This window comes from Schistocerca piceifrons, chromosome X, assembly GCF_021461385.2.
Source record: "Schistocerca piceifrons isolate TAMUIC-IGC-003096 chromosome X, iqSchPice1.1, whole genome shotgun sequence".
Taxonomy (NCBI): Eukaryota; Metazoa; Arthropoda; class Insecta; order Orthoptera; family Acrididae; genus Schistocerca; species Schistocerca piceifrons.
Genome location: NC_060149.1, coordinates 380,164,448 through 380,188,809, shown reverse-complemented (window position 1 = coordinate 380,188,809; position 24,362 = coordinate 380,164,448). Strand labels below are relative to the sequence as shown.

At 38.5% G+C, this 24,362-nt stretch overlaps 1 protein-coding gene across 1 annotated transcript in view; it reads right to left on the bottom strand.

The window, feature by feature from the left end:
* Positions 1 to 24,362, bottom strand: part of LOC124721472 (protein vav) — a 176,759-nt gene that overhangs the window by 40,311 nt on the left and 112,086 nt on the right. The window contains exons 12-14 of the mRNA XM_047246467.1: positions 20,423 to 20,540; positions 8,106 to 8,293; positions 2,012 to 2,143 (exon numbers count right to left, since the gene is read on the bottom strand). Coding sequence (XP_047102423.1) covers positions 2,012 to 2,143; positions 8,106 to 8,293; positions 20,423 to 20,540 — 438 coding nt within the window. The remainder of the gene's footprint in view (positions 1 to 2,011; positions 2,144 to 8,105; positions 8,294 to 20,422; positions 20,541 to 24,362) is intronic.

Sequence of the window (24,362 nt, the reverse complement as noted above, 5' to 3'; positions counted from 1 at the left end):
TGTGATAGCAGCATTATCTGGTGAGGAATGATTGCTACTCACACACGCACATGGTGCTTCCTGTAACAGTGAGCGTGCTGTCCGTGTGCAGAATGGGGAAGGTGGGTGAGGGGAAGTGAAAAGGGAGGAGGTTATGGGACAGAGGGGTTGGAAACTGTTGGGTGGAGGGTGCGGAACGGTAGGTAACCGTAGGTTAAGGCCGGGATGATTTTAGGAGTGGACAAATTGTTGTAAGGATAACTGCATCTACGCAGTTCAGAAAAGCTGATGGTGGAGGAGAGGATCCGGATGGCCCAGGTTGTAAAGCACCCATTGAAATCATGCATGTTATGTTCCCCTGCATGCTGAGCCACAGGGTGGCCATGTTTGTTCTTGGCCACAGTTTGGTGGTGGCCGTTCATCCTGTGGACACCTGGTTGGTAGTGTGTCAACCTGTAATAACAACAAGTGTACAAGGGATACATGTTAAGTATTTACTGGGCAGTGGTAGTGATTTGAATGGTATTTCACAGGCATTTTTTGAATCTATTAAGAACACAGAGGGTATAGTGGTGATGCATGTGCATGAAACAAAAATTATCTTGATTTAAACAAATAATTCGGCCTAACTCTTGCAGTAGAAGAAATTCTTAAAAAGATGCAATTTTCAATGTATTCAGCTAATTGATTGAAGTAAGATTTAATTGTAATCTCTGTAAATTTAATTTCAAACAATGTGTAGTCTCAGCACCAATTATTGTGATGATATATCAGGGCCCGCTTTTTGGTCACGAGACAGTCCACGGCCGAGTTTCAGAAGAGGAACCTGTGTTGCTTAGAACGACAACAATGTATCAAGTTAACAGTGAAATATGTGTTACACCAACAGGCCTTGTGTTAAAGCAATGATACTGACTGCTCAATTTATTTGAAGGACTGTGAACTACGTGGTTATGTTTTTACTGCTCATAGATGTTCAACAGAAAACTACTGTAGCAGTACGTGGAGGTTTGCCTGAAAACTATTAATGAGGCTTATGAAAAGTTTAAACAATAGTGCACTGACCATACATATACAACTGTGTATTATTGGGGGGGTTGTGCAAAGTGAAAGTAAACTACAATGAAACGCAAATGTGTACCTGTCGGCTATAGTATTTACAGTAGTCAGTGTCCAAATTAAAAACACTTTTCAGACAGTGTAGTGACACAGTACGTAGACACCGAGGACAACAAACGAAGAAATAAATAAAGCAGGCAGAACCGCTACAACTGCAGTGAAATTTGTTTTAGAACATCAATTCTTACCAGTCAAAAATACAGAAAATTAACTAAAAATTAAAACAATGAAGAATTCCCAGAATTCCAAAAAAACAGCCACTGCCAAATTGTGGCCAACAGTAGAGTAGACAACTATGGGGCATAACATTCAGCTGAACGTAACATGTTTGATTTCAATGGGTGCTTCACAACCTGGGCCATCTGCATCCTCCCCTCCACCACCAGCTTTTCTGAACCGGGCAGATGGGAGTTATCCTTACAACACATTCTCTGCTCACAAAATTATTCCTGTTTCTACCTTTGGTAACCTACTGTCCCTTTACCCTCCACCCAACAGTTTCTGCCTACTATGTCCTATCACCTATTCCCTTTTCATGTACCCTCATCCTGGTTTTGGAAAGGAAGAGAGCACTGTTTTAGAGGTGACACAACAGACATAGATATTGATGTCTGAGACATTAGTACCCACATATAACCTCCTTGTCATCGTTGAGAGTGGCTGGCACATTTTAAAGAGTGAAAATAATGTCTTTCCTATTAATTACTTCGCACTGAAGCTTCTTTGTTTGTCAGTAAGATGCAGAAATGATTAGCAATTCACACAAATTGGAAGCTCGGACGGAAGTATTACAGGCATGGAAAGGGACTACACAGAGACTCTTGTGATACCTCTGACAACAAATATATGAACGTCAGTTAAATCCTTCTTCTGAAACAAAACCATGTCTGTTACCAGATGGCAATTCACTTACTTCAGACTCAATGCATATACAGTGTCATTTGTCCTTGATGACAGCTGTGGCCTGATACGCAACAAATATGTTCCATCCACTTCTTGCGCCAACAGTGCAGTTGCACGTTCTCGACCCATTTCACCAACAAACCTGGAGATGATAATTAAAATATTCACAAACCTATTGAAATTTAACATAATATGTAACAGGTTCACCAGTGATTAACATTCTCATGAGACTACACACAAACAATAAAGTCATCATACGGTAATGTAATATGCTACATGTTATAAAGAGACTGGGCTGATGCAAAGCTGTTTGAATGTGAAAGATGCTCATAGTCAAGTTCACAGGTATGCTATGTTATTAATTGTGCAATGAGAGACATACATTCCCAAAGTAAGAAGAAAATCAGACTCCATCTCTAAAAATTAGCTCTCAAGGAAAATGAAAATTTAATTTCATTCATCATATTAGATGATTCAGGAAAGCCTGCAATAGAGTCAGTCATGATTTACATAATGATAACTGCACCATTTACTTTTTTTATGCTTAACATGGTGCATTTTGAGAACTTATTCGAGAATAAGCATAAAAAAATAAATAATTGCTGCAGTTTTCATTATTTAAATCGTGAAAATGATGACATTTTCATACTTGGCCATTATTAATAAAACAATAACTATCAAATGGACATCAAGTACAGACTCAATGTGTAGATGGTGCAATAACTGCAATGAACTTCATGCTAGTCGCAATATGCATAATTAAGGCGAACAGTTACAATGCAGTATACCTCTCATTGGAATATTGTCTATCTGGCACACATCTTATAAATAACTTTTTATAAAATTTTATAATGGAGACCTCAAATGATAAAACTACGTAACTGATGTGATAAGCACATCTTCATATGACGAAAAGATAACTAGCAAAAGTGCCACATGGATAAAAATAAAGCAACGCAGCAGTAAGTTCTTGCTGCAGAGCACATAACCTTCAGGTTGCCAGGCATACAAAGATAGAACTGTTCCCTTTGAAACTAGGTTTAAAAACAGGGCGCACTACACACCAATAATTGGTTAATACAAATTCTCTCTTTCCTGAGACACTGCCAAGCAGAGGTTTCTCTTTTCTTTTCAGTTATCAGTAAGTTTTCATCTCCATCCATTACTGTTGTAGGAAACAGAGGGCCTTGATCAGCAGAGCTCTTCTCACTCTTCTGTTATGATCTGCATTACTGGCACAAACATTCATTGCAATGTGTTATGCTACAGTGTTTAAGCACAAATGTTAATAGTGTGTGAGTATTGGTGAGAGTATTCCATTTGTTCATTTGCAGCAAACCCTTGACAAGAAGATACGTGGTAGAATTATGCCCTTACAAGGTTAGCCACAGGTGGGAAATCATACTTGCATCCAAAAAACATCTGGCATAATAAGAATCAAAGTACGTGTATTGAATTTCACGGAACACGTTCTTTGACTGAATACTGGCAGATCTCATCCACAGTCACTCATAATTTTTGCAGCCATCTTCCATTAAACTATAGACAGAAAGTTATGAATTTTGATTAATAAGATTATAAGCTTTTTCCTTGAGAGCTTGAACATAGATTTACGAACCACAATGAGTTTGAAACACAGTGTATTTACTATAATATTTAGAGGCAGACAGAGCATGCAGATTACATTTTTAAGTGTTCTGTTCACCAACATATGTGGCATTTGTGAGCAAGGTCCTTGAACAGAATGAGTTGTGGAAAAAAAAAAAAAAAAAAAAAAAAAAAGGAATACTTAAACCAACAACACACAAGAAAAAGAAGGTCAACAAACTACAAGCTACAACATGCTGCTATCTAATGATGTAAACAATTACTGTCAGCATTTGAAGTACCCATAAAATTATAAACTGTACTTACAAAATAATTAATTACACAACAAAAAAGGAAGTTAGCAATAACCTAGAATGTAGAGATAAATTACAAGTGCCTCACTAAGAGAAAATCTACATCATTAATCTAGCACTACTCTGGATTTGATTTCAGGGTTCACCTGTAAAAACAACTGGGTACCACCTCAAAGTACTTACTCATTCTGCATACAAGGAAAAAAGTAAAGCAAGCAATTAAGTGTTTCCCAATACAAGAAAAATAAATGAGACAAGCAAAATGAACACTGTCGTTAAATTTGGTATTTTTGCTTCTGAGAAAGAGGGAAATAATTATATTCTTCCACAAAAAAACATGATAATTTAATGTTCCTATCTAATGGTGTAATCACCAATAATATAATTTTTGACAAAACAGATCACACACGACTTCTCTTTATATTTACTGCTTAACAAGAGTATCAAACTCTATCAGATATTGCACATTTTGTCCTGTTGGATAACTTTACAATGAAGGCACTTTTTTCTAAACTGCCTTGCATATATCAGGCAAACACTGGATTACACATGAAGCACAAGCTCAGATTGAATAATGATGAGAAGGAAATCAGCCATGTCCTTTTCAAAGGAACCATGCTGGCCCTTGCCTGAAGTGGTGTACGGAAACCAGGGAAAACCTAAATGGTCATATGATAATCTGAACTGTCATTCATCCAAATTTGAGTCCAATGTTTTACCACTGTGCCACCTCGTTAAGTATGCTTTGCTAAGAGATTTTGCATAATTCAGCGAAATATTATGCCTCTTTTAATCTATAACACCATTTCTTGCTTGCTGATTAATTTTGCAAACATTGTCTTAAGGCTATCTCAGCAACAAAATAACTGACAAGCAAATAAGATTTTCTGTAATGAAAATATGGGATAACCAAGATTGTGTTGAGTTTAACTGTTATGGGATACAACAGGTTACTGGATATAAAACTGTAGAATATTTTATCTCAAAAGAAAGATCTCCCTCTAATGGAATGAACATTGGGTCTCAATATTTTAATTTTTGTATTTGGAGCATTATAGCTAAATACCACCCATTTACTTTGTTTTTAACTTCTTCAATAAATTTGTTGACTTACACTAGAATATGTTTAAAGACAAATTTAACAACATGTAAACTCTGACTCGCATAAAGAACTATCGCATTTGATTATTCAGTGAAGCTACTAAAATTAATAATGAAAACAGTTTTAAAAACATGAAACTCACTTAAGAATTGATACAATGGAAAAACAGCCAAAGTTGCAAATTTCAGTTTTATCTACTTGATGGCTAGTTTTGGGTTAAGATCCATTTTCAAATCATCCTACAGGACAGGACACCGAAATTACAATCATGTTCAATACAGCCGTTACCCAGCTATTAAGTGCACGTAAAAAATACAGAACGTATCATTTCAAGGAACACATACCAGATGGTCAAAATGGTATTTCGCAAAATATAAGAACCATGTGAAGATAACAAACACGTAAGTATAACAATGTGCAAATGAGCAGTTACAGAGCATACAACAGTCTACTCGTCCCTCTGCTGTAAGGAAACCCTGGGAAGGGGGCGCTCTATCAGGATATTGGAAATAACTGTTTTATTTATTACAATATTCTCCAACCATCAAAAATATAATGATTAATACAATAATAGTACAAGTCTGCAACAAAATTAATACTTCCAAAATTTTTACCAAAAACAGTTCAATTGCTGAAACATTGAAGATTATAAGCATTGATTTCAGTACGCACTATTGTCTGTGGTGCCTATTGGTTGCTACTGGTTGGATATTAAGATTTCTGTGGTTGCTGTACCTTTACGCTGCATATGTTGTATGATGTTTATGGCAGATTATGAAGCTTGTTTTACAAGTTAATTATGTGGTCTTCCCCATAAATTACTTTAAAAACGGTTTAGGTTCTTTTTTTGTTAGTATATACTATCTACAGGATTACTCTTCAGTAACATATATGTATGATTTCTTTTGTGAATCCGTTAGTCTATGGTAGCTCTTATTTACTTGATTATAAAAATGACAAATAGTCATTTTTGGTCTAATTTTAATAATTTCATTTTACATTCTTGCCAAGTTTTCCCACTTACCCCTCTTTGTACTCCTTCATCTTTATGCTTCCATCCCCATCTCCCCCCCCCCCCCCACCCACCCCTCACTTTTCCCAGTCCTCCATTCTCTGCCCACCTATCTCTCTCCTACCCATCCCCCTCCCTCCACCTCTTCCAACCCTACCCCACCCTCACATACCCACAAGTGTGGTTATGCATTGACTGCTACAGGATGGTCAATAACATTCAGCTACAACCTTTCATGTAAACTGTGTACCTGGGTACCTTCCTTGCTGTCTGGTTAAATGATTACATGTGATTTTAGGGCCATTAGAGGCCCTAATTTTTGGTGCTTTGTGAAATAAAATTTTGCAATTTAATATCTGTTTTCTCCTGAAAATGTCAAGAAATTGTTTTATCTTCATATAGATGGTGGGTAATGAAAACCTCATATATCCATTTTGTTAAATTTTATGGGAGAAGCAAAAAGAGTTTCTTGAAAGATGATATAAAGTGATACAGATAAAGTTCTACATGTGTAACTATATAGTAGATGCCTAGTTATTGACAGACTACAGAAATCCATGCACTTTCAAATCTCTCTATGAATATGAGTTACTGATTACTGGAATTACGAGGTTGTTATGGACAGGTGGAGTTACGAGGTTTTCATTGCCTACCATCGATATAATTGTGCAAGGTTTGTTATGATAAAGTTTTTATGCTTGTAAAGGTTTGGAAGCAATGAAGATTTTTTAATGTCACATTATTTGTTTTCTTTCAATACTAATGTTGTGGTTTACATTTAATGATTTTTACAGACCACCATGGCATACAACTTTGTCATATGCATCATACATGTTGCTGCTGTGCTTTACTGTTAAGTTATTTGCAGTATTTTACTGTTTTTGGTAAAAATTTTAAAAGTATTGATTTTATTGTTGACTTGTACTGTTATCATATTAATTGTTGTATTTTTGATGATTGGAGAGTATTGTAATAAATAAAAAAGATATTTCCTATATCCTGATAGCGTCCCCCCTTCCTGAGGTTTTGTTACAGTAGCGAGAGAAGACAGCCAGTTATCTGTATGCTCTGTAACTGCTCATTTGCACTTTGTTATACTGACATGTCTGTTATCTTGGCATGGTTCTTATATTTTGTGAGAAGTACCACTTTGACTATCTGTTACATATTTCTTGAAACGATATGTTCTGTATTTTTTTACGTGTGCTTAATAATTTGCTATTAGCTGTATTGGACATGACTGTAATTTTGGTGTTCTGTCCTGTAGGATGATTTGAAAATGGGTCCCAACCCGAAACTTGTCATCAAGTAAATAAAAGTTAAATTTGCAACTTTGGGTGTTTTCTGTTGCACTGGTTAACAAAAGCTGCTGTTCTGCAATTAGTTCAGCATACTGGAAGTTCATACTAAAGAATCAATTGTGTATTGGTGTCACCATTACAGTGACGTCTATATAACAAAAACCAACAGAGGATAGCAATCCACTTGTGTTTAGGTACAATTTTCATGTGTGACAATTTCAGTTTGCTGACAGAATCTGGCACAAACAGCATTCCACTGCCCTCTTACAGTCATGGCCATTCACACCAACAAAATATTATGGAACTTAAGCAAAATTCTTTGGCATAAAAAGCAGAAGAAAGGCGACTCTATGAGTAACATGTCATTCAGTGGCCTCAAAAGGATGAATAACAAATCTTATCAGTCATTATCCTGGCATGCTGCTTGTTATGAAAATTGTGAGTAGTGACTGTACCAAGCAAATTAGTTTAATTTACTGTCGGGTTCATTTCAAAGGTCAGCACTGTTGAATGTATGCTCGATTCAGTGGCACACTGGTCACAATAACCATCACAGGCAACATGTTTACAAGATTTATGTGCACTGCACTGTTAGTGAAGTGACAAAGGTCAACAAAATAAAAAAAGAACATTCTATAATATTTTAGGCATAGTGACGGTAAAATATGGACCAAACATACAGGACTATGTCAAAGTTCAATTTCTGCTCTCATATTCTCAAACTGGAACTGATTATGTTTGACATTGTTTAACATATCCATATTGAAATGCAGCTGTGGTGAGCGTACCAGAGGTATTCCTCCAGCTTTCTGTGGTCATTCCAACACACAGTTTCTCCATTAGGAAGAGGCGGGATAGTCCTTGAGACAGGTGGTCTCGGAGGAAAGTCAGGTGGTTGGCTCCTCACACCACATCGACCAGAGAATGGTATGCATGATTTGTGAATTGCTATTTGACATTTCTCGCATCTGTAACCCTGTAAATTTGATTTAGAAACACCTGTTGATGTTTTGACAGTACAATAAGAAATACAACTGCTTGTCCACAGAACATTAACGGATGTACGGAGAGGAAAAAAATAAATGTACCGAAAGGCACATAATGCACAACAAACCATAACTTAAAATCAGGTACACATATAAAAATAGCTTTGTTATTCACTATTTTTCTTTATAATGTATTAAACACTGTGGTAAAGTAACAGTCATCTTTAAAGCACTCTATATGGCACATTACTGTGAAATGAGTAAATCTTGCATTCAAGTATGATGATAAGTTTGAAAATAATGTTAAACGGCTGAGTATACTGGTAACAAGTTCACTGCATATCAATGACATCTGCATGAATTTAAAAATATAACCAAATTATTTAAAATGAGTGTTATGCTTTGGTAATGAATTGTGGATATTGCAGCAGATGGAGTACTTAGATAACATGGAAAATGACAATGTGAAACTGTTTTTAAGTTTATTGTGCTGAGTAAATTCCTGAAATACCTGAGACGGTTTTCTTGTTGTTGAAAATGTTAATCTAGATTAACACACTGATGAACAGGCCTTCAAATATTTAGAAGTACAAAGTACTTTCATTGTGAGTGACAGAAGTAATGTGCCTAATGACATTGAACAGACAGGGCAAGAAAACTGGTGGGTACCCTAAATAACACTAGAAAAAGTTAACGTATTGCAGGTAAAATAACAGTATTACACATTAGTTAATGAATACTTCTTAGTAGTACCATGTTAATTTTTTTCAGAAAAGTTCTTACAAAAAATAAAGCATTGCTAGACTGTTTATTTTCTGTTTTAGTAATAACTGAGGATAAATATATATCATAAGAAATTACGGAATGAATCATAACATAACAGAAGGAAATAAACACTTGCACAGGTACTTGTAACCTGACTCACAATGTGATTACTCAGTGATATGGAAGTTGGGAAAAATACATGGATAAAAAAAACTCACAATTTGCAATAAATGCAAATACTGATGCCAATTCTGCTTTAAAAAAAACGTTGAATTTCCTAATACATGCTATTTCGTAGTGAATTGTATCCAGATGAACAATTTTATTGGAGATCATCTGGAATATCTTATTTTCTGCAGACAAATACCCAAAATGTACTCAGTTTTTGGTAAATGGTACTGCAAATAATCTAGTGAAGCCAATTTATAAAGATATGTGCATAAAAACGTGTCTGCAAAATAAAAAGTGCGCAGGCACAATGACATATCAGTGCGCTCAATGCTCTCATGTCATGTCAGTTTTGGGTGGTGGAATGGTCTGTATAAGACACACTAAATAATACAACACAGGACTCAACTGTACGACCTAGCATCCTAGAACAAAGAGATGCACACGTTTGTTTGTTAGCTAATGTTCACAAGCTGGTATAATATGGACACTTCAACAAGGCAGTTTTAGGTTGCTGGTGTTTTGAACTGTGGTTGCAGCATGTACTGGTAGAGGTTGGGCCTAAAGTACCTCATTTACAGCACTGCCAACAGCAGAAAGCAACTGTGCGGTAGTTGTTACTGAATGCACTGTATTGCATGCTGCTCGTTGTTTTCTTTTCGTATTTAGAAATGAATGAAGAAACTAATCCTAGACCATCATGGAGCTTGATTACGACCAGTGAAACACCAAAAAGGATAGGTGATCCCTATGAGTGTGTTGCAAGTTCTGCTTTAGCAGCGACACAGAATATGGTTGCAGATTGACTGCCCTGAGAGACAATTTGTTTCCTGCACTACTCCCATCCCTTCTGGTGGCCAAAATTCTAATTTGTTGATGCTCATGGTAAACTGCCAGTTTATGGTGCCCACATTCTGCACTATAATGTGACCAAAAACAAAACGTGTTAACGTATTTAGACCATGCTGAAGGTCTTCCCCCAGCATGTGAATAGGGTTCTGTTTCTATGTTCATTAATGCTAAGTATCTTGTCAGTTACATCTGAAGTGTTGTTAAAAGCTTAAATAGGGTCAACAGAAGAAAGCAAGCACAGACCATTTCGGAACAAAACCACTGAACTCTTTGCAAATGCAAACATCTAGTCAAAAAGCTGCCACATCAAAGCAAAGCATTATGGCTTTGTCTTCAGGTATGTGGCATTACAAAATTTTAAATTTGCAGATGCTCATTTGTACTTTCTGCAGTGATGATGTTAGGGCACAATACCAGACAGGTTACCAACCGTAAGCAAAAAGGTACGAATGAATGTGTGTGTGTGTGTGTGTGTGTGTGTGTGTGTGTGAGAGTGTGTGTGTGTGAGAGTGTGTGTGTGTGAGAGTGTGTGAGTGTGTGTGTGTGTGAGAGTGTGTGTGTGAGAGTGTGTGTTAATTGAAACTTCTGAAGGTGGGTGGGGCGGTGGGGGCGGGGTGCGGGGTGGGGAGGAGAAAAAAGTGGTTTAAAATGGTTAAATGGGCAATAAGCCAAGGATACTGAATAAAGGAAGCCGTCAGTCAGAGTGAATGCATGGTGACACCAATCCAGGATCATACCATATATGACACCTGGTGTAGTGTTCCCTTCTGTCTGTAAATAACAGCCAAAAAGTCATATCAAATAACTGCATCTACAATAATATTACTCAGCCAACTGTAAGTGGATAGTAAAGAGTACAACACACTGATTTTTTAATTGTATTCTCGCACAATTTACAAATGTATCATGAAGAAATGGGAGATCTGCTATCCACTCCTGTGCATGCCCTCAATCTTTTAATCTTATGATTCTTACATTATTGTAGGAAGCACTGTGTTCTCAGACTCCTCATGTAAGTCAGGTACAAAAGATTTAGACATTTCACATAATATCTGCCATAAGAGTCTGTCAAACATATTTACAACACCTTTGTATTGATTAAAGATGTCAATAACAAACTGCATGGCTCCTTTCTGAAGTTTCCAAACACTAATGATTCTGACCTGTTATGACATACTCAGTCGATTCTGGAGCGTGAGTCACTAGAGAAATTTTGTGCACGTTACCTACTATCAACACACTAAACTTTACAAAAATTGTCACATTGAATCACAATTTGCCCTTTGTCTTCCATACACCTTGATTTATGCAACAGCTTCAGCTTATGCCATTCTAGATAGTCATTCCAAGGTATTTCATGGGCATGAAAAAGTCCTGGTTTCTTGTTGGTATGATAGCCAAGGGATTTTTAAACCACTTATGGACATTATACAGGGTGAAACAAAATTTGCACATTCAGGCTTTCCAGTGCAACTCTTCATATGCCAGCGATAAAAAATATGTCTCTCACAAAATTTCATCCAGTGAGTACATCCGGCAAAAAAAGGACGTTAAAGAGTGGCAATCTGGCAACACTGTAACGTCATGTATTGTAACTACCTCTATCAGCACATATTAGTCATGTTGTACAGTTGGTGCAGTGGATAGTGTTTCAGGTTAGCATGCGGCAGGTCAAGGGTTTGATCCTGGGTTGGGGCGCATTTTTTTAATTTGCTAATTTCATTCTGATATTTCATACTGTAATATACACCATTTCTTAGGTCACATGTATCCTAAATTTACAACATTTTGTAATGCTGAACATAACAATATGTGGTTAGGCAAATAAGAAACAGACAGTTGAAACAAATGACCTGACATAGGACACAACAATTACAAAAATAATATCAATTTCGAGATGCTAAAGATGATGGCACAGTACAATAACACAAACTACTTGTCATTTATATTACATGTAATACGAGCACTTAGATGTTGCACATTAGCAACCAGTGACAATAATAATGTCCATATAAACGACCACATGACCTTCACAACAGAATACGTTGCCCTCAGAACAACAGATGCTCAAAGCGACCTCCCTGCACGTGCAAACATTGTGCAACCCACCGGATCTTACAGCTCTGGACCCTTCGCAGAAAAGCTGTGTCCACAGTAACAAGAGCAGCATGAACATGCACTACCAATTCTTCCACATTCATCAGCACAGTAGAGTACACATGCTCCTTCACGTGTCCCCACAGGAAGAACTCCAGGGGATTTAGGTCAGGTGAATGTAGTGTCCATACAACTGGACCTCCACATCCAAACCATTTCCCTGGGAATGTTGTGACCAGATACCATTGCACATTAATTCCGGAGTGTGGAAGTGCACCATCATGTTGGAACCATATCCTCTGCTGAACATGTAGTGGAACATCTTCCAGCGCATCAGGCAGATACCTTCATGCAGTCTTACCACTTAGGCAACATGTAGGGGCCCAAATACCTGTTGCTCAATATTCCAAACCAGATGTTGATACCAAAGTGAAATCGATATCCACAGTCACGAATGATGTGCAGGTTAACCTCACACCAATGGCGGGCATTGTGCATATTGAAGACACCCTCACGAAGTCATCATTGGCTTCCTGTAATTGTTGGAACCATTCACAGAATTGCATCCGCTGATGGCGATCTGCAAGATGCAGGTGTTGAGTGGAAGTATAATGATAGGGGTGCAGCCCGCGCTCGTGCAACAAGTTAGCAACTGTGAGTTGCGAGACATGCAGCTGCCTTGCTATGCTATGTGTACTTCCCTGAAGTTCTTGGTGTATGACCTCCAGAATAGCTTCCTCAGTGGCTGGAGTATGGCGAGTCTGTGGACGACCTCTGTCACGCGATGGTGGAAGGAGAGAACCTGACTCCTGAAGGCGCAGCTTCAGATGACAAAACACATTTTTACCTGGATGGCATCGATGAGGATATGTAGCAGCATATTCACAAGTGGCAACACCAGCCAGGTTATCAGATGCACCAAGGACCAGAAGCATATCCACATATTCATCGTTTGTGTATGCCGTATGTCTGCCACAATGAGAAAATTCAATAGCCATGCACATGTACATTGGAGTCTGTCACGGGCGCATTACTTCACTCACAACTAGTCACTATCTGGTGGACAGCGCATACAGTATAAACATGCCATCAGTCCTGCGTGCTGTTCCACCTAACACGCATTACCCCTCTGACAGATAGTGTTCTGCATGATTCATCCCGACACCGCTAATTGTGAAATGTTCGGTTTCAAATTACACTGTTTTCCTAACAGTAATAGACGTGATGTTTCCACAATCCCTTTGATAGAATAATAATAATAAATAATAACGCATTGAGTACATACTAAACAGCATGCGGTTGCCAAATTCAATGTTGAAAGGCATAATTAGTGGGACCACGGTGATAATGCATACAAATAGTAACCGAGTTTGGACATTATTCACAAAGCCCATTGCTAGTCCTACTGGTAACGTAAGGCCCTAACAAAATGTAATGGGCGTGAATGAGGCAAGAATAATAGTTAATACTAATCTATGGGACCACTGAAGAAAGGTACAAAGAAAACAGGTTTCGCATCTAGTAGATGAAGTGGTGCAAATAAATTCACGCCCACGATGTGGAAAGGGCTTCTTTCAAAGATGACCAATCTCCCATTTCCACGATTGCAGAATGTTAGTGCAAATGTTTTCTAGAGGACCCGCTGCAATCGCTGTTGATTATTATGATGATGTCAGATACCGTACGACCTGAACTACATTTAATAAAAAACATATGCTTCAATCCAGAATCGAATCATCGACCTCCTGCATGCTAACCCAAAATTCTATCCACTGCACCAACTGTACAGCACGACTAACATGTGCTGACAGAGCCGGCCGTGGTGGCTGTGCGGTTCTAGGCGCTTCAGTCTGGAACCACGTGACCGCTATGGTCGCAGGTTTGAATCCTGCCTCGGGCATGGATGTGTGTGATGTCCTTAGGTTAGTTAGGTTTAAATAGTTCTAAGTTCTAGGGGACTGATGACCTCAGATGTTAAGTCCCATAGTGCCCAGAGCCATTTTGCTCACAGAGGTAGTTACCATACATGCGGTTACAGTGTTGCCAGATTGCCACTCTTTACTGTCCTTTTTTGTCGGATGTACTCACCAGACGAAATTTTTTAAGAGACATTTTTTTATCGCTGGCATGTGAAGAGCCGCGCTGCGAAGGCCAAGTGCACGAGTTCAGCCTCACCCTGTGGCACTGATTTTCAACTTCTCTCTCTCTCTCTCTCTCTCTCTCTCTCTCTCTCTCTCTCTCTCTCTCTTACTTTTTTACTGAGCTGGTGTTTATTCTCTTCACAACCTTCTACATTTTAACAACAATTTTCTAAGAATAGTACCACTTGAGAAACAACAACATGAGGTTGTTAGAGAAATTACATGGCCAGGACAACTACACTCCTGGAAATGGAAAAAAAGAACACATTGACACCGGTGTGTCAGACCCACCACACTTGCTCCGGACACTGCGAGAGGGCTGTACAAGCAATGATCACACGCACGGCACAGCGGACACACCAGGAAACGCGGTGTTGGCCGTCGAATGGCGCTAGCTGCGCAGCATTTGTGCACCGCCGCCGTCAGTGTCAGCCAGTTTGCCGTGGCATACGGAGCTCCATCGCAGTCTTTAACACTGGTAGCATGCCGCGACAGCATGGACGTGAACCGTATGTGCAGTTGACGGACTTTGAGCGAGTGCGTATAGTGGGCATGCGGGAGGCCGGGTGGACGTACCGCCGAATTGCTCAACACGTGGGGCGTGAGGTCTCCACAGTACATCGATGTTGTCGCCAGTGGTCGGCGGAAGGTGCACGTGCCCGTCGACCTGGGACCGGACCGCAGTGACGCACGGATGCACGCCAAGACCGTAGGATCCTACGCAGTGCCATAGGGGACCGCACCGCCACTTCCCAGCAAATTAGGGACACTGTTGCTCCTGGGGTATCGGCGAGGACCATTCGCAACCGTCTCCATGAAGCTGGGCTACGGTCCCGCACACCGTTAGGCCGTCTTCCGCTCACGCCCCAACATCGTGCAGCCCGCCTCCAGTGGTGTCGCGACAGGCGTGAATGGAGGGACAAATGGAGACGTGTCGTCTTCAGCGAAGAGAGTCGCTTCTGCCTTGGTGCCAATGATGGTCGTATGCGTGTTTGGCGCCGTGCAGGTGAGCACCACAATCAGGACTGCATACGACCGAGGCACACAGGGCCAACACCCGGCATCATGGTGTGGGGAGCGATCTCCTACACTGGCCGTACACCACTGGTGATCGTCGAGGGGACACTGAATAGTGCACGGTACATCCAAACCGTCATCGAACCCATCGTTCTACCATTCCTAGACCGGCAAGGGAACTTGCTGTTCCAACAGGACAATGCACGTCCGCATGTATCCCGTGCCACCCAACGTGCTCTAGAAGGTGTAAGTCAACTACCCTGGCCAGCAAGATCTCCGGATCTGTCCCCCATTGAGCATGTTTGGGACTGGATGAAGCGTCGTCTCACGCGGTCTGAACATCCAGCACGAACGCTAGTCCAACTGAGGTGCCAGGTGGAAATGGCATGGCAAGCCGTTCCACAGGACTACATCCAGCATCTCTACGATCATCTCCATGGGAGAATAGCAGCCTGCATTGCTGCGAAAGGTGGATATACACTGTACTAGTGCCGACATTGTGCATGCTCTGTTGCCTGTGTCTATGTGCCTGTGGTTCTGTCAGTGTGATCATGTGATGTATCTGACCCCAGGAATGTGTCAATAAAGTTTCCCCTTCCTGGGACAATGAATTCACGGTGTTCTTATTTCAATTTCCAGGAGTGTAATTTATAGACAGTACAAATAGCAGTAGTTCCATCATACCTAACATGGTTGATTTTGCATACTGTTCCAAGTCCTGTATATATTAATACTTAGTATGCAAAATCCTGCCTCAACACGTGAATTTATGTAATAAATTCTATTTTGTAGTGAAATATATCTGATGTTGTAGTTTATCAGAGGTAGTGCAAAACAGTTTTATTTTCTACTTATAAATAGTGAAAAAGTTACTAATTTTTAGTTACTGGTATTGGGCACCATCTGGTGAAGTGGTATTGGGAACCATCTGGTGAAGTCCTATTTGGAAAAAGAACGTGCGTAAAAGAAAAAAAATAAAAAATAAATAAATAAATAAAAATAAAAAATTATGGCTATACCTACACATGAACGAAATGCCTATCAGTGCACTTGTCAAATACAATCTGGTATCACGTCTAGAGGACGGTCATATGGTCTCTTTTTTAAGGTTCACAGCAGGTATGGCAACATACTGTCATGGGACCTAGCATCTTAGAACAAAGAAACGCTTATGTTTGTCTGCTATCCACTATTAGTATTCTGTGAAGTTTTTGACATGTCAATGCAGCAGCTTTAGGTATGGTGTGTTTTGTACTATGGTTGTGTAAGATATTGGTAGAGGTTGAGCCTGAATTACCTTGTTTACGAAGATGCCAACCTCAGCAAGCAACTGAGTGGTAGCCATTATCAAATGATTTGTGCACTCAACCTTGTTTTTCATTGTGTGTAGCATGCTATTTTCTTTTCTTATTTTGAAATGTGTGAACAAACTGGTCCTGGTCTGTCATGGGGTCAGCGTATGACTCATACAATACCAGAGTGGATTGGTAATCCCTATGACCGTGTATCAGCTCTGTTTTTGCAGAAACACAAGAGGTACAGGCTGGCTGACATGTGAGGAGGCATTAGGACTTGTTCCCCTGCATCACTCCTCTCCTCTAGGCACGTTCGTTTACTGTCACAACCACCTGATATGTTGTAAAGTCCGGATTATAACGACCATGCTGAGAGTTTTTCTGTAAAGTGTGAATAGTTATTTAAAGTTTTATTTCTACTTCAAGTACCTTTTGGTTCTATCTGCCGCATTGTCAAGTAGGGGGCACACTGTCCACAAGAGGACTCTAAAATATGCTAATCAAGGCTTATATGCTGCAGCTTTGAAATCAGTGTTCTGCAGATTTTGTAATTCCTGAACTAGGTGGGAATAGAAATATAATGTTGAGAAATTCCTTAAGACAGAGAAGCACACAGCAAGAAAATGCTGCCTCTTCACAACAGAAACAATAATTTGCTAAAAACCTAACTGGAACCAAAAGAAGAAAACAAGGAAGGACTGTTTCAGTGTGGGGGGGGGGGGGGACTGTTAAAAGTTCTTGCAGACACAACTATTCCTCTAAAAAAATGATAGAGAATAAAAATGAATTGCTCCCTTTTATTACTATTGTTGTTATTTTATCGCCAATCACATTTTTTCCTATCAATTTTGTCCTCAGGAATATACCATCACAAACTTTTAAATTTATACTTCCAATCATTTATCAACAAAGATGCTTATTTCACCAAAAATATATGCTAATTTCGCCAGAAATGTATGCTAATTTTACCAAAAATATGTGCTACATTTTCAGGTCCCTATATAATTATGTACAGGGTTCTACCTGCCGGACTATAAGAAGCACTTTTTTCTTCAAAATTCAGGAGTGTATTATACACGAAATTAATATAAAAATGTCCAGTGTTTGATTTAAAATTCCCGCCAATCTTATAAAGGGCCATATATGCTGGGGGAACAGATCTCTATCTGGCAACAATGGATTCAACTGGCAGCAGCAGTGCACCAGTGCATCGAACGTGAGTTGCAGTGATTCACAAGCTTGCTAACACTTTCTCCTCCCACCCCACTATCACCAACCAAAAACACTGTCTATCCTATGATGCACCACTGAAAATTATGATGCCAGTGGACTTAAGTTGAAAGTGATTTGTGGGGCCACAATCAGAAGATGATATATTGAAAACAATGCCAAAACCTCCCAAATTGCGCCAGATGTTGTTGTTCATGTACATGACAAGTGCTGGATGGACGAGGCTGGTGTGAAATTATGGATTATCAGAGAGTGGGAGAGAAGGAAAGGTGCTTTATAGAGAAGAGTTCTCTTCTTGGGCTGGATCAGTTTAGTAGTAATTTGAAAAATTCTGTGAAAGAGAAATTGAGACAAGGAAATACAGAGCTTGCTGTTATTCTGCGAGGAGAAACTTCACAACTGCAACCTCTTCATGTCTCGATAAATAAACCATTTAAAGTGTATGTGAGAGATGAATGGAACAAATGGATGGCAAATGGAACCCAATATCAATTCATACTGAAGGGAGCTTTAAAACCACCTACAATCAAACAAGTATGTCAGCAGATAAAACTCTTGTGGTCTAGAGTGATAGAAGAAATTATTGTGAAATCTTTCAAGAAGTGCAGCATAAGTACCATCGTTGATGGCAGTGAAGACGACAACAATGATGATGGGGAGGAAGAGGAAGAAGAAAAAGGTTCAGATGGCGACTTTCTGGGATTTTAAGGGTCAATTTGGTTTTATAAACCAAGAAGTATTTTTTAGTCTGGCTTTGCAATCTCATAATAATAATAAAATGTTGTTTTTTAAAAAAATTGCTTAAAAATTAAGGTCCATCTTATAGTCCATAAAACAGAGCAGCAGCCATTAACCTTATGCTCAATCAAATATCATGGAAGATATTTAATAAAAACATGATTTGTTCATTAAATCTCATCTGGCTTGATCAGGAATATGACTGGGAATTCTTTTGTTCTGCAAGCATGTTTCCAAGGAGATCAACACAACTGACAATACTGAGAGGCTATTTGATTGACTAGTTGGTCTCACCAAGTGAAATGTCACATTGTTTACAGGATATGAAATTATTCAGAAACGTAATAATATTATGTGAAAAATGCTCCAGCACCAGAAGTTTAAGTTTGAAAAAATGCTGTTACGTGTAAAATCAAATACAGTGTCTTAAAACTAGAGAAATATACTCCACTAAATAAAAATGCACAGTAATATTTAATTTCAATGCCAATGACAAGCGAATGGTACCATCCACATCATTACAATTCGTTGAAGGAAAGAGTAGAACAGTACAAGAAGATTTTTGCATATACCAAATACTGAAGGAGTATACTGGGACACTGGAATTCATTACCAAATGAAATGTTCTATAAAGCATATCATTTTGTTCTAAATACTGTATTAACTTGTCACATTCTTATCAAATGCAACTACTCAATATGCAGAAATACTGGTAATAGAGTTTCAAATAATGACAAGTATCCACAGAACTTATGAGCAATCTAAACTGACAAGAAACCTGGGGAAAAAAAGGAGTTGTGTTTATCCCATGAGAAATTTTTAAATCCCATAAACTAGTTCTACAACAGAAAGAAAATATTGTGCACTTACCCCCACACCATCCATTTACACATAATGAAAATGAAATAATAGAAGGAATAGTATGAATGTTAAGAGAGACTGGTTTCGGTATGTAGTGAGCTTGTAAATTTTTGTCAGTTTTTCAATATCTATGCTATTCTTTTCTTACACCTTCCAACATTAGTCTTTTTCTTAAATTTGGAGCACCATTAAATAAAATGCATCAGTACACAAACTGCAACAATTCACTGGCTATTTAGCTATTGCAGCAATACATACATTATTTTGCTGTCTCAGCTGTGTGTTTTGTAATGAGAAATAGAAACATAAAAGCTTGTGCCACACATTATACACATCACAATATAATCAGCAGTAAATTTTAGGCAGTTTGTGACATCCAAACTATTGCATCAAACAAGTTTGATGGGGAGGTAAAATAACCTAATCAATGCATAATTGACACTTTTGTACACAAATCTTAGTTAGGCAAGATACTCCTTCACAATGGTGTGGTTGCACTTTCCTCTTATGCAGTGGGGTGGAGTTGGGATACAACCTACAGTCAAAAGAGTAAAATGAATTTATTATGTAATTAACTTTTGAATTCAAGGTGTAGGAACACATCATGCAGTACATTAAACAAGATGACTTACTTCTATGATAGCTGGCCACACAGCATGAGAAAAGAATGTAATTATTCTCACAGTGTGTACCATAAGATTTGGAAACAAACATATTTAGCAGCTAATGATAAAAAAGGTTTTAATGCATTATACATTGGTTTATCATACATAAAATACAGCATGCTGAAAGGCTTTTGAGAGTTAATATTATGAGAATTTATTTGCCTTACATCTTACTGATTCTACTTATATTTAAGAGGAACTAATTAGGTATAAGAAATTTAGTTTTTTCAAGAATTGCGGGGAAAGTCAAGCTTTATTACAACACCATGAAAAACAATTGTTCTACTTACCTGAAAAATCATTCCTTTCAAAAATTTACTACAATGATTGCACGATGATGGTCGATCAAATGAGTGCATTAGAAATTTATGGTCTGTGCTTTTGCAAACGCTTGGTTCAATATTATCCCTGAAACAAGCCAGATGCAAAGAACTGCTGTGAAGATAAGGAATATGGTGGATCATCATATTTTCAATAAAATTTACAGCAAAAAACTAATGAAAATAATATCTGTCATGGTCTGTTACTTGTAGCAATTTTCTGTTTAGACAAAACTTGGCCATAAGGTTATATTAACAACAGTCTGCCCATATGCAACTGAATAACACAAATTTTGTTTTTCCAGACATGAGCACCTTAATTTAGTGAGGTATCTTTAGTGGCCTGAAACACACTTAAATTCTGGTTTAAATAGAGCTTTTACTTAAATTATTGTTTTAAAGATGTTATATTGAGAGGATTTCCTTCCCAATACTCTCAAGCCGATTTGGGTGTTAATTTTGACAATTGGTCCACTAATTTCAGTCAGGATATGAATACAGTAAAAGAATTTGAAACATTTATCTGGAACCTATAAAAAGCCGGCGAACAACAAATCACACTCAGAGTCCCACATGCAGTCCACATGATTACACCACCATTAACAATGTTTGAAACACACAATAATCCACCATCAAAACAAACAATACTCACTGAAGTATGCAGGCAATATAGTAACTAAGGACAAGTGACACAGAACAACCTTCAGTTAAGAAAGATATGATTTGGCATGCAACAGGTTATTAGCTGGGCCCCATGGGAGTATCCGTTGGGAAGGCGTGGCCTTATGTGCACTACTGATATCTATTACCTTTGTAGTTTGTCTGAAGAAGATTTCAGATTTTAAACAAAGGGCACTTTTGCTGCTGTACTTGCAAGCACAGATGTGGCAACTGTACTTGCAGTCCGCCCTGGTACCTGCGTAGTCAGCATGACGGAATGTAATGCCAAGGGGCCCAGGTTAGATTCCTGGCTGGGTCGGAGATCGTTTCCGCTCAAGGACTGGGTGTTGTGTTGTCCTAATCATCATCATCTCATTCTCATCGACATGCAAGTAGCCGAAGTGGCGTCAACTCAAAAGACTTGCACCAGGTGAACGATCTACCCGACGGGAGGCCCTAGCCACACGACATTTCATTTCAACTGTACTTGTAAGCACAGATTTTGCAGCTAGCACTACATTCCTGGGAAGTGTCCACACACAGACCTTCTTTGCTGGTATCCTAACAACTGAATCTGATGACATTAATGATAGTTGTTGTATTGCCACCCATCCATCCACGCATCCACCCAACCACCCAATCACACATTGTGCTTCAGGGGACACATTAAAATGGAGAATCTTCGAAGATATGGAACACATCAAGATATACATAAAGAAAAGGGAGCGACTCTTAGAAACTTATTATGTGCACTGGTTGGTTGGTTGGTTTGGGGAAGGAGACCAGACAGCGTGGTCATCGGTCTCATCGGATTAGGGAAGGATGGAGAAGGAAGTCGGCCGTGCCCTTTCAGAGGAACCTATGTGCACTGTACTAACAACAAATGCAATGTAGTAAATTAACAGGAAAGCCACAACTTTGGGAGAAAAAAAGAGTTTACTATTTCCTGAGTCGAGTTAAATAGCTGATGTTGATCTCCTAATGATAGGTTAATATTTACTTATATAAAATAGCTACCTGTGTATGCAACAACTGAGGTTTATTTACAATACTTACTAGTTATTCAATCTATACAAGGAGAAATCAGTAAAGATAACCAAGGAGAAATCTGGAAATTGAATTAAAGTTAAGGGAGAAGATATAAAAACTTATCATTTTCCAGTAACTGTGGCAGGGATGGGAAAAGATCTGGAAGATATCTGAATGTAATAGATAGTTTCCTGAAAACAAGTTATGAGATGAATATCAACAACTGTAAAACAAAGGTGAAGTAGTGTTGTTGAATTAAATCAGATGATGCTGGTGTAATTAGATAAGGTAAAGGTGTTGCTGTTTGGACAGTAAAATAATTTATTATGTCAGGTGCAAAGAGGATGTAAAATGCACAATGACAACAGTAAGGAAAGCTTTTCTGAAGAGAAAAGTAAGTTAACATTATTTAGGTGTCAGAAAGTCTTTTCTGAAAGTACTTGTCTGGAGTGTAGTCTTATTTGGATTTGAAAAAAGGATGATATATATAACACAGGCAGGAAAAGTACTGAAACTTTTAAAATGTGGGGCTTTAGAAGAACAGTGAATAAAAGATGGGTAAACAGGATAAACACTGAGGAGGTACTGAATCAAGTCAGTGACAAAAGGCTTTTATGACACAACTTCACCAAAAGAAGGGGTGACTTGACAGGAACATGCTGAGGCATCAAGGAACAACTGATTTCGTATTGCAGGGAGGTGTGGGGACAGTAAAAATTGTAGAGGAAGGCCAAGCCTCGACTGTAGTAAGCAGGTTCAAATGGATGAAGGCTGCTGTAGTTAGAGATGAAGCGACTTGTGCAGGGCACACTAGTATGGAGAGGTGCCCCAAACCAGTCTTCAGACTGATGACCACCACCACCACCACCACCACCACCACCACAACAACAACAACAACAACAACAACAACAAGAAAAACAAAACGAAATACTTGTCAAGCAGTTTTATTATGAAAGTTGCCACTCACCACATAGCTAACAGAAATTTTCAACCCTTGAACCTAGATAATCAGAAAGTTTGAACAAGGCATGGATAATGACTAATGAGGAATGTTTTTAGCTTATTTTATTATTTTCTTTTGAACTGATGGGGATTCTCAATTTCTTGCTTTATGTTGGTTGGCAGCTAGTTGAATAGCTTTGCACTAGAGTACATAACACTTTTTAATGAATTACGTCTAGATCATTTCACACATTACTAATTTTGGTTCACTGACTTTCAACAGATCATCTTAATGTTAAACATATGATACAGTATATTTCATTACAGTGATGAGACACAGTGTCTCTGGTGTTTGACATCAAGATGATATGTTGGTGGCCAATGAGCTGAAACTAATAATGTGTACCTTAAAATAAAAGTATTTGTGATCTAAATTGAACTAATTAATAAAAGTACCAAAATGTTCACTGTTTCTTACACAGAAAGTTATTTTTCTTTCTTGTATTGTGACTATGCAAATAACAGATCAGCTGAACCTAATTTTTATTACCAATAATGAAAATCGGAGCTAATGTACTCAAAAGTGTGCACAAGAATTCATTATGGAGTCTTCTGTAAGGTGTGCAATTAATCTGCTTTCTTCTGTTATGCTCCAGTTAATGGAATCCACCTTACCACTTTGATGTGCTATAATTTTTTCCGCCAAATTCACATGACACACACTACGACAGACAGAGATGTTCTTAGAGCACATGAAGCACAACTGAGGAGCCAGGAATGAAGTCAATCCATAAGAGGCTTCATCACAATTTCCTTTTTCCTTACATGCCACTTTAATGTGGCTAAACTATAGGCATTTAAAGCACCAGATTGGGTCAACACATAAAATATCACTTTGAAGCACATGAACTAAATCTTAATGTGCTCAGGGGCCACTGGTGTACATATTACAAACCAGAATTAAATCAGTTGTTTTAATTGTCTTCTCACTTTCACTTCAATAATTAGCTCTCATTACTCTTCTAGCTTTTCAACAGTGTTCATTTGTATTATGTTTTCGAATGATACTTTACTAGAATTTAGGGTAGTGTGCATCTCTATCATAATCAGATTACTACAAACAGCTTAAGTAAGCTTGTTGGGAAGTTGTGCTTTCTGTTAAATTTGGCAATTTGATAACCTCTCAGCAGATTTCCCTGTAATAACTGTACCTCCAAGAGACCTCTGGATGTAGAAGTGTGAAAGCTCTCTGCATGATCAAACTTCGCTTCCAACTATT